The following is a 12,702-nucleotide window of genomic DNA, read 5'->3' as shown; positions in this document are numbered from 1 at the left end:
CAGGTAACGCACAGATTTTATATAAAAATACATTTTATATATCTGTGGGGTAACGCAAATGTAATATCTATGTTTTTATTTACTGTCTGGTGAAAACCATGAACTAAGATAGTATCTTTAGTTCATGGTGAAAACACAGCATTTTTGCATTTTTCATTAATTATAATATTATGTCTATTCTACGAAAGAGTGCCTTGTTAGAGATATATTTATTATCAAGGCACTGACTATATTCTACAACTTCAACCAACGCCATCTAACGATTTAAATTCATGTTGTATGAAACATGTGTAGAGTGATAAGCTCGGGGACACAATTGATAACATCTGGATTCGCAAATCGCAATTCCCATTAACAATATTTGCATTTCACTATAATAGTAATAGTTATAACTTATACTGTACGTCCTGTATACTACATATTATTGTTATTCGTCATACTCGTATTGTAGTCTTTTTTCATCAAAACAATACGGATTGTCGAGTTATTGACTGTTTCACAAAAGTACTGTAGCCCGCACTTGTATCAATTATTGAGTATATTTTAACATCAATTGTTTACTCCTTTTTAAAATTTTATTTTTTAATCAACATCAACATATCATACATTAGGCATATACACCTTATTATTCATTTGTTTTCTTTTAATTGCCCACAACCATTGTTCTGAATGCGCCTTTAGTTATGATAGGGAAATCAAAATGGTACTCGGTGTGTATGATCCTATTTTGGAGTTGCATGGACGGTTAGTATTATAAGATAATTTTTGTAGACGATTCATATATTTTGGGTCTATTGACTTTTGTTAATTGTGATTTTTCTAATACTATTACCTATTCTAGCTTATGGTTATCAACTAATACTAAACAATAACAGTCCAATAACTACCGGCTCAACCGTCATCTTGAATGCTACAGTTCTTGATGACTATGGTTCATGTGCTAAAGGAAGTCTGTCGTTTAAATATGAAGATGATGCATTCCCAAGTCATAAATTAGAAGTATGTTGTGAACCTTCTTAATTATTAGTTTTATTTTTCTTTACTTCAGGTAGATGATTTTCATCTATTTACTCTAATATTTATCTCAGTAATTAGAAAACAATTGATTGTTTATTCAAAATATAAGGTTTAGATAAACCTATACCTACCTTATGAAACAAACTATCATAAAAAATCTAGTTGTCATTTTACTGCTTAAAAATTTCAAACTTATCTAGAATTACCTGATTGAACTATTTAAAATTTTAAAACTAAATTTATAAATAGGCAATACTTAAATTCAAATATTTTTGACAATACTAATATAAAATACTGTATTTGAGACTTGAGTAACCTTTGTAGTTTTTTTAAAAAAAATGTTATAGATTAAAACCTTAAAAGTTCAAAATAATTGTTCTCAAATTTGTAAAGTGCGCTATACTGCTATGTAACAGTTGATAAAAATAAAAACAATGATAATAATTCTTATTTTTTTTTTTACTTCATTTAGGTAGCTAGTGCATAAGATAAATATATTTTTTACTTTTGTTTTTCATGTAACTGTCTGTTTAATTGTATTTTTACTTTTCATATTTACATGTTGTAATTAGCATGATATCTTAATCCTCTAGGCGACATTCCAAATGTAATTTCAAGGCTGCGTGCCAGATTTTAGTTGCAAATAAAATATTTATAAGGATAATGCATGTAAAAATGTATAGTACAAAATTAATTTTTTTAGAAAACATGACAATTTATCTACTATTATAGTGTATATAAACAAATATATATCAATAAATGTTACAGGAAAATGTACAACTTTTGTCTCACATATTTCAATATGTACTTATGAATAGTATTTTAGAGTTAAAATTAATAATTATAAATTAATGATAGAGTTAACATAAAACAAACTAATTATTGGTGGCTATATTATTTTTATTTATTTTTAAGTTTTGAAAATAATTTAATTTTTGCTTTTTTAAATTTTAGATGAAAATTAAAAATTGTGAAGCAATATTCCACATATTATTTGACACAACTATTGGACCTTCAAATTATAGATACAAAGTAGATGTTTCTGTGGAATTAATTCCTTTTATCTACCACCCAATTACCAGTGGTCGTGGCGAGTTAATTGTTACAGGTAACATATTTAAGTTTTATATTATTAATTATATAATTTTTGTAAATGAAAACAAATATAATTACAATTAGAACAAATATATAATAATATGTAAGATGAGTAAAAGAAAACATCATATTTTTGTAGATTGTAATACTTAAAAAAATTATTTATATGAATATTATACGATTTATATTACAGAAAATTTGAACGGTATACTTCAACTATTTCAAAATAACACAAATATTTCAAAAAATTCTCCGCAGACTATTTATGTGTCTACTAATTTAGAAACTGTTCATCAAATTGAGATCAATGCTGCTGATTTAGATTATCTTAATAAAAGTGCCAATTCAACCTCTGTTTACTGGTTTGTTGATTGTATCTACCAAGAAAATACTACAAGTTATACATTTTCTAGTAACTATACTGAACCAGGCATTCAGCATGAAATTCTTGGTATTGTAGTGGCCAATATTCCCTCATCTATACCTACACCTTCACCTACACCTACAACTACTTCTACACCAGTATCCACTACCACAGTCAGTTCAATTAATTCTACTTCAACTAATACTACTATTGCTGCTTCTATATCTACATCTTCTACCACTGAAGCACCTTCTAAAACTGATTTTACATTTTCTCATCATATAATCAATTCAACTTTTACTACAGAATGTCAACAAAAAAAACATGTTGAATTGTTATTATCGGCAGTTAAATTAGAAAACCAGCAAAAATATGGATATTTTAGTCGTTCTCTGCTTACGAAGGGTAAATATTAATGTGGATTTCGATTTTTAATAATTCTTAGTTTTTAATCAATTTGTGAGTTAACATAAAATAATAAAACTTTACATTTATTTAGATCCAATAGAAAATGTTAAGACTCAAGGAAAAGTGTGGATACAAGAAGGCGAAATGTTAAATCTGCTGGTAAACAAAAACATCATATTATAAATGGTAACACTTATTAAATAAAACATTAATTAATTACTAGGTAAATTGTAATGGCAGTGGCCCCTTCCGTTATTGTGCACATTATGTTGAAGGACCTTATAATGTAACTGGTAATGAATCTTGTTCATGGGACAGAAATTTAGTACAATGTCAAATGCAGTTCGTACACTATTTCCGTGAGCCTACAAATTATACTCTGATCGTGATTGTGGCCAATGATGTTTCAAAAGTTGTAACACCTATTGGAATTAATATTTATAAAGGTAATCATTATTTTTTAAATTTATACAATATATATATTTCTTTAATTATAATTATTGTATTGTAATTTTTTTTTATAATTTCAGTACAAAAGAAACCACAAATATCTGTTATAGTTGTACCAGTAACTTTCAGTTCAATTGCAGTAATAATTGTTGTCTTCGGAATAGCTTACTACTTTCAAAACAGATCGAGGTACTATTAATAGTTAAATACTATTTATCCCAATAACCAAACACCATACAACTTAATAATATTTTCTTGACCGCTCTCAATAATGATTTGAGATTTTATGTCATAAACATTGTTCATAATCAAATGATGCTTATTAGTTAGTGCTATACATAGCAACTTGTTAATCATTAAATTATTATAAAGTACCATCATAACTTTTTATAGGTATATGGTAGAAGTAGCAGATTTTGATTTTGCCAATAACTCCGACATGGAATATAAAACATTTAGAGAGCGTTTGCGTGATGCTATAAGCCAAGCTATTAACCGTACACAAGACTATTCAGAGTATGATGGCAGTGAAGAACAAATTGGTAATTTGGTTACACCCCAAAATCAAAAATATGGTAGTATGCAATGACCAAGCACTGTAGTCGGCCCAAACAGATGTAATGTCTAAATGACTAATACATTGGACTGACATGAATTTTAATTCTATAGTGTAACTTTTTTGTTGCTGTTCCTTTCAAAAAAAAAAAAAAATTATTGACAAATAACTTTTTGGCATTCCAAATATTTTTAATTTAAACTTATAATTTACGGTTTTTCGCACACAATAATATATTATTATTTTTATGAAGACTTGTATATTAAACAATAATAATCACATTTTAACAACAGACTTGAATAAATTATTGAAGTCTTAATTATCTTCTTGTAGTTTTGCAATAATAAATAAGACTTAAGTTATACATAGGAGTAACTACAATAATGTTTATTTATTTAGCATTTAATTTTTTATTATTGTACATTTTTAGTATTAAGCTTCCCAATTTGATCATTTTCTGTATGAATCTTTAAATTCTTTATTGTTACTCCGTGTATTCCATTAATTTATTTGGTTGTAAATAATTTTTAAGTAGGTATTGTAAGTTTTTATATTAACCTTATACTTCTGAACCTTCAACATAAAGTATAAACTAGAACTTTGATTATACATATACAATATACATTGTAAATTACTGTGTATTCCCATTTTCATGTGTTATCCTATGGACAAATGGGAAGCTCACCTGTGTTTATCAAAATATTATTAATTAAAATCAATAAGTTTTACATTTTTGATGATATGCCAATTAATATATTATTATTTTATTTATTGGTATTCATATTGTGAAATAGCTAGAATGAATGATACATTTATAAATATAACTTATAAGTACCTTTTGTTATTTTTAAGTATAATAGGTAACTTTAGAAATGTATCTTGAGACATTTTAAACTAATGACAATATCTTATTTCCATGTGTTATTCAATTTAAAAATGTTTAAACGTACAAAATATTTTTACCTCAAAACATAATAACAATAAATTTAATTAATTTTTTTCATATTCTTCGGTATCACTTAAAAAAATGTATTAAATTATATTATTTACTTTGAAAACTTCTTTATAATAATTTTAACCGCGGATGATATATATTATATTTTATTTATTTACATATCCTATAATAACTATGTGCCAATATTTATAGTAAGGACAATATGCCACAAAGGCAATGACAATATATGCATTATGTATTATCCTAATTAAAAATGTCTCATTTTTCAGATGTTAGAACTAAATTAATTCATTTAATATGTATTATTATTGTACTGCATAGATGATGGTTAAGTGCCATGCTATTTTAAATTTAACAGTATGTTCAGAGTCTAAAATGCTCAATGGTTAAATTCTTAGCTCATTAGTAAATCTTCTTAAAATGAATGTGTTTTTTATCTTGTAATTATTTATTTTATCAATTTCATGTTTCGACATTTTCTAGTGTGATTAATTTATAAGATATTATTCATTAGAAATATTGAAAAGTCTAATTATTGTTGTAAATAGGTAGTTATAATTTGTAAAAATATTGGATTGCTGAAATTATTCAAATTTAATATTGTTACTCACATAATCCATTATTGATCAAATTATTATATTATATAGTTCATTTTTTTATTCAAATAATTGTTTTTTATTTTATCTGTTTGTGAATTATTTAAATTGTATAGAAATCATGTTAAATATTGTTAGATAAGTGTTCTTTGATTATCAATACAACTTATGTACACATTATATAATATTAAAAACTAATATGTTGGTATGTTACCATATTATTGTATCTTCATAATAAATATTAAATAACAATATTCAATTAGATGTTAAAATAAAATATTAAAGAAAACCACAACTATTTTATGCATAGTAAACATTTTTCCTTTTATCGTATATCAAAACATACAATATTAACTAGTTTTTAGTTTTTACAGACAACACTTTTCATATTAGTTTGGTTGCCATGCACTTGTAGCAGAAAGTATTATTTTCTTAGTACTTACATGTGGTAAATATTTTTACTGAAAATATAATGTGTGAGTTTGACACAATATTTTTATTTCTTATACTGTTGATGTCGTTAGTATTTTTCCTTAATTTTATTTTCCATTACGTAATTCACAAAGTTATTATTATTCATTCTCCATTAATCCCTCTATTGTCATCTACAAAAATTGATTCGGAAAATACTTGTCCGTGTAAATATCTATGTATACTAGGTAAGTTCTCAACTATAACTATCATGTTGTTTGAAGTTAAAACTACCAGCTACATATAATTATTTTTCCTCGTCTCTTCACTATTGTTCTAACATATCAAAAGTAAAGAGTGTGTTTCATTAATGGCATCTCCATTTATCACACACATATAGCATTAGTTACTAATGATTTGTAGAGAATACTTTTTTTTTATTATAACAAAACAGGTATGTACCCATACTCGTTATAACACCTGTGTCCCATTAAGGGGAATTGGGTTTGACAGATTTTAATTTTGAAAACGGATTATGATAATTAACAAGCTTACTATGTTTCCGTTGATTTTAATATTTCAATTATTGTTAGTATCATAATGGCATGATGCGTATTAATGTGTTAATATAATTACAAAAATATCATATTTTTATTCATGGATACACAGCTTAAAAAATAGATATTCAAAATCGCCTCGACGGAGATCTAGTAAACTTGGTAGGTAATCAATGAAAATCAGTTTTAAAATTGAAATCCGTCCAACCAAAGACTAAAATCCTTCACTTTTGCCTGGCTTTTTAATCTAAAAACCACTTTTTTGCAGCCCCTTTGATATTTTATCTTATGATAAGGAATTTAAATACATTTATAAATATTTATAAATATTTTAAACCGAGGCCGCAGAATAGATATATGCCGAGGCTATCCAACTGTCAGTCTGCATGCGCGCAGCGGGTTACATCTCTCGTGGCACGTAGTGTCGGAGTATGTCACCCATTCGTTTATCTCTTATGTCCTAAACTGGTATTCCTATAATATTATAACCCCATCTGGTCTATGACAGCTAGAGAGCGCCACATACATATATATAATTACTAGCTGATCCCGTGCACTTCGTTGCCCGTTAAATGTACAAACTGTTCAATGAGTTATTTAATATTCGATGTATGATATTCTAGATTCATCTTAACTTTTCTGTTGCCCGGAATAAAAATTCTGACTATCAGGTAGGCAATCTACCTGCGGTAGATCGCGGACCCCGTGCTGTTTGTACATAAGTATATAAATTAACTCTAAAGTATCAAAGTTATACCATGTTTGTCGTTTTTACTTAACTCCACCTACGGTGGATTAATAATATAATCAATTAATACAAAATCCTAACCTAACCTAACCGTACTAAAATCCGATGAATAAAATAAAACCAAATTTAATCCTTTTTAAATCAGACAATCTTCTTCCCAGAGGTCAATCTACATACAAACATTCATTTATATATAGCCTTAAAACTTTGGTTCTTCAGTACCGGTGGGTAATAAAGAACCAGCCAAATGATAGACTTGACCTTGAACTTTAAATGTTGGCATGAAATTTCCACGTCTAATTTCTGTTGCACCAAACGATGTCATTTGAAAAGCCGAATTATAAACACGTATCATGTCAAAAAAATGTTTTGAATTATTGTGAGAAAAATTTAAGAGACTTTTTAATGGTTCAGGTGGATCAGCAATGTCTTCCAAAATAACTTTTCCTCCTGAACAACAAAAACCTGCAGGCTCTTTGGACCATTTCAATGCACGACAATAATTACATTTTAAATTCATATTTCCAATGATAACGTGAGAATTGTTTTTATAATCTATTAATTTATCATAAGTAAATGCCGACATTTCACGGCGACGCATTGGAACTTGTGGTTCATCTAAATTTTCGTTGTTATTAATATTGTCTGCATTAATACTACCAACACTATTGGTAACAGATATATTATTTATATTATCATCATTATTATCGCTGTTAATATTGCAGTTATCTGGCGAGCCATTGTTATTTAGACTTAATCTAAGTAAACGTTGACGTTTTATTATATTCGATGAACGACCTAAATTAATTTTCCTTTTCATTGTTATAAATTTTAACAATTAAAAGAAACGAATAAAAATTTAAAAATTATAGAAATTAAATTAAATTAAAAGTAAGTTATTATTAGTAATTTACTTATTATTAGTACTGTTTACTATTTAAATGCACGCATCTTGAATATTCGACAATTCATCGATAGTCGATGCACAAACGTTAAGCAGCGTTCCGACTTTTACGAAGCTTCTCTTAAAATGTCGGTCGGTCCGTCATTCGTTCACTATAATGCGGTGAATTTCTATAGAATATGCGAGAAATTGTGTTTTTTTTGTATTAACATAGATTATATTATTTTATGCACTTGAGTTATTATTGATTAGATAATACTATAATATGCGAGAAATTGTGTTTTTTTTGTATTAACATAGATTATATTATTTTATATATTTAATCTATGGTATTGATTTAAGTTATAATTATAATTATAGTTTTCCATTAGCAACGAATAACGATATGAACTATCACATCGCGCAACGGTGATATGGAAGGGGAAATTTGGGCGGCCACGTCTAGCCGCCGTCCGTTGCCGTACCGCGAACCTCACCCACCCAGTCAACGTAACTGGTCATTATTTATGATAATTGATAACTCCTTTGTTTTTAAAGTTAGAGAATCGATCAAAAGCCTTAAACCTTCTCCGCAATGAGCTTTTCAATTTAAAAAAAAAACCATAACGATCGGTTCAGTAGTTTCCGAGAACATATCACTCAAAGGTTTTCATTTTCACATTTATATATTAGATTATAATATCTACATCAAAATCGTTTCCCGGCACGACTTGGAGAATTTATCTTCTCTATGCATCGTATTTTTCGTTTGTACAATACTTATAAAGTGCATTTACGGTGGTTCATTGGATAGGTAATGTTACATGGTAACATTTTTTGTTTTATAATTTTATTGTACAGCGACACATGCACATTTTTCACCAAAATGGAATAAAAAAAAAAAAAAAAATGTATGATAAATACCTATTAACATACATTCATTATGACGATGATACATCATTATAAATTATAATAATACAATAAGTGGAAACATTGTTGAGTCTAGAATGACTGAACGTATCCGGAATTATAATATAAACCCTACCTCAAATGTTTGAATGTTTGATATTATAATAGGTATTATGTAGAAAAGTTGTGGCGCACTGGCCATGAAAAGCATGGTGCCAGGGGACAGTGGGAGACTGCAGGGCCAAGACATTTTTCTATATTAGGCATATTTTTTTAAACAAATTTTCTTTGAAATCTAAAATTTGAGAAAAATGCCACACATTGTACAAAAACCACCTATAATATAAAAAAATGCAAAATTAAATTAGTATATATTCTGAATCGAGAAAGCATGAAACGAATTTTCAGCTGAGACAACATTTTATAGGATTAAAGAAAAAAAAAATTCAAAACTCATCAACTTCCTATCTTAAATCTTTATTTATAACTAAGAAATCAGTACCTATTCTATTGCATAACTAATAATATGTAGATATACCTACCAATATGGAAATACTTTACGTCTTTACGATGTTGATGTTAGATACTATGTCCACTTATATATTATATAATATTCTTCACTGTTCAAACGCGAACACGACAAACAAAATTAAACTTTAATAATAATAAAAATGGTAAAAATAATAATATTATAGTGTCTAACTACTATAATAGACCTGCAAGGGCCGTAAATTTTCGTCTCGGTCCGGTCCATCAATTTTATCCTCAGGCCCGGCCTGGTCCAAAAAATATTGTGAAAAAAAAGCCCTGGCCCGGTCCGAAAATAATGCTAAGCTCGTAAAAAGCCCGGTCTGGTCCATAAATGTTATCATCAAGCCCGGCTCGCTCCAAAAAATATTGTGAAAAAAATATAATATTATTATGGTATATAAATAGCTTTATATTACACCCACCAATCAATATATTATTATATTCATTGTGGATTGTATCTACTATCTAGTATCTATCCATAGAGTATACACTCTACGTCCTGTACCAACATCGGTTTTATCATTATTATTTATTATTTTAAATTGCGATTATTTATTGTCGAAGAAAAATCCTTAAAAAGCCCGGTCCAACCCTTGATTTATTATTTGAAGTCCAGCCCGGCCCGGCAAATTGTACAAAAAAAAAACACCCGGCCCGGAATAAAATTCCAAAACTTAAAAAGCCCGGTCCAACAATTTATTTTATTTCAAAGGCCCGACTCGGTCCAATGTCTGTAGTCTGTACGGGCCGGGCTTTTTAATAAGGACCGGGTCGGGCCGGGCCGGCCCTTGCAGGTCTTTACTTACTACTACTTACTATATGGGCGTACGTCCATACACCAGGGCAAGCTGCACACAACCAAACACAATAATACTCATAAATCAAAATAACGAATTATATTGTTATGTAAGCATACGTCATGATGTATTTTGAAATAAATAGTTGTTATAAAATTATGACTGTTAGTCGGTTGTACATAGAATAAAATATTAATATAATATTGTAGGTACGGTACATAAATACGTCGTGAGTATTCTTCACAGCGCATCCGTGTGAATGGCAAGGTTATTGCCAAGAAGTAGTATGTTTCAAATAATATAATATTACATAGATACCACAATAATGATTAATATAATAATATACAATAAAATAATAATATGGTAATTCACCAAGAATGTTCACCCCTGTATATTTTATTCATTTGTAATAATGAATTTGTTGAAATTCTGATTCTTAGCATTGTTGAATACACTTAAAGATTACATTTTCAAACTCTTAAGCATTATACGACATTACAACATATTTATTAAGTACATTTGTGATATTTATGGGGTGCACTGTAGATATGCAAACTTCTGTTTTAAAATAAGAACCCCTTTTTTTACTGTTAATTATTTTATGATTGTTTTAGATTCTGAGCGGAGCGATGAATGTATTGATTATACAATGGGCATTTTTTTATTTTTGTGTCTGTCATTACTGTTCGATTTTCTTCAACAGTATCTTGTTCAATGAAAAAGTGAATCTAGTTGGCGTATTCGGGAGGTTAAAATTTAAAATGTCCAATAGTTTTCAAAAGCGCAAGGAAAACAAAATAAAAATTAAAGAAAAACGGAAATTTTTACGCAAAACGAGTTTTTGAAAAAATTGATTTTGGTTTCTGACGTAACTATTTAGATCAAATGACCGTAGATGCATATGACATTTTCACTTAGTGTTCATATTACCATTTTCTATACACCACACAATTTCCAAAATATTTTCACTTGTTTTGAGCTGTTTACAGACATATTCAATTTCCAATTTTGTAATTGTTTTTTCTATAAATATCAATAAAATTTTATTTGTTGGGTAATAAGCTTGAAAATTTTATACAATGCTCCTAATATATTGTTACAACGACAGTTAAAAAATATTAAAAATACGGTCATAGTATTTTTTTATAAGCATTTAAAGTTCAAATTTTTACAAAAGGCATAAAAATCACGAAAATGTACAAATTGTTTTGAGATAGAAATTCCTAAACATTTTTCCTTTTAAATCTAAGATTTTAAAATGTAATACAAGTTTTTTTATAATTTTGTCTATAAGAAAATCATATACAATTTTTATGAGCGTTTGAAGCTCAAATTTTTACAATATTGGATATTCACTGGATTTCTCAAGTAAAGATATTCTTATTTTGTTGTAATTTAAAAACGAATAACCGTAAACCTTTTATATGTTTATCATATGTTTATTTTATTAATTATAAGCTAAATATTAACTATATTCGATAAAATTTTCAAAATACTTTGACTGTTTTCGAGCTGTTCACGGACTTTTTAAATTTTAAATTTTTAGTTTTTTTTCTATAAATATGTCAATAAAATTGTATTCGTTGTGTACTCTCCACTACACCACTGCTTGTAACCTACTGTACAGCGGACCGACATCCACTTGCCCACTTTTTTTTAAAAAATGTTTGATGTTTAATTCAAAATTTGAAGGAGTTGGTTGTATTTTGGTTATAAAAATGTTAGCATTAAGGATAACAGTCCTTAAAAATGGTTTTACGAAAATATAAAATATATGCAATATTGGATATAGTATTTATCATACTTGGACCATTATTATATATTATATATACCTACCTATTGATGGGTTATTAAAAATTTCTAAAATGTATCAATTACCATGGCTCCCATATCTTTTAAACACATTATCATTGCTTTATTATTATAATTACACAAAGTTAAATAACTTACTCAATAACTGCTCGTTTGACTTTTGAATTAGGCACATCAAATGTTCTAAGCAAATTATCCACTAAATGATTTAAGGTAAAAAGGTGGTTCTCATTTGAAAAACTGAAGTTTATAGGTCATAATAGCACACTTCTCATTCCTTAGAGTACATACCTAATAAAAAAAATCTCAAGAATTTAAAAATTCCAAAAATCAGAATTTGAAAAAATAAGGGGGGGGTGAGCATATTTGGTGAATCACCATGTATATGACACGCATATATCCACCCACTACTCGTATAAGTGTACACGACCTACTTAGGGCCTAGGTCAATGGTAAAACATTTGAAATTTATTTCAATAACTGAGGTACCGTTTAAAAAAAATTTACCAATGCTGACAATACATAATAGACATGCTATAGATTGGACATCATAACCGTGCAGCTACATTTATTGATATTATTATATTAACAATTAAATTGCTGTTTCCTGTAC

General features: G+C 27.9%; 1 protein-coding gene across 1 annotated transcript; it reads left to right on the top strand.

Moving 5' to 3' along the window:
* Positions 1 to 345: 345 nt before the first annotated feature.
* LOC132939394 (uncharacterized) lies at positions 346 to 4,620 on the top strand. The gene is made up of 8 exons (XM_061006534.1): positions 346 to 744; positions 842 to 999; positions 1,972 to 2,125; positions 2,306 to 2,881; positions 2,976 to 3,043; positions 3,108 to 3,330; positions 3,415 to 3,523; positions 3,728 to 4,620. Exons 1-8 carry the CDS (start codon positions 684 to 686, stop codon positions 3,921 to 3,923), a joined length of 1,545 nt encoding a protein of 514 aa, XP_060862517.1. The 5' UTR covers positions 346 to 683; the 3' UTR covers positions 3,924 to 4,620.
* Positions 4,621 to 12,702: the final 8,082 nt, after the last annotated feature.

Source organism: Metopolophium dirhodum, chromosome 2 (genome assembly GCF_019925205.1).
Source record: "Metopolophium dirhodum isolate CAU chromosome 2, ASM1992520v1, whole genome shotgun sequence".
In the NCBI taxonomy this organism is placed as follows: domain Eukaryota; kingdom Metazoa; phylum Arthropoda; class Insecta; order Hemiptera; family Aphididae; genus Metopolophium; species Metopolophium dirhodum.
The sequence above is the reverse complement of the archived record's forward strand: the minus strand, read 5'-3'. Positions and strand labels throughout refer to the sequence as shown.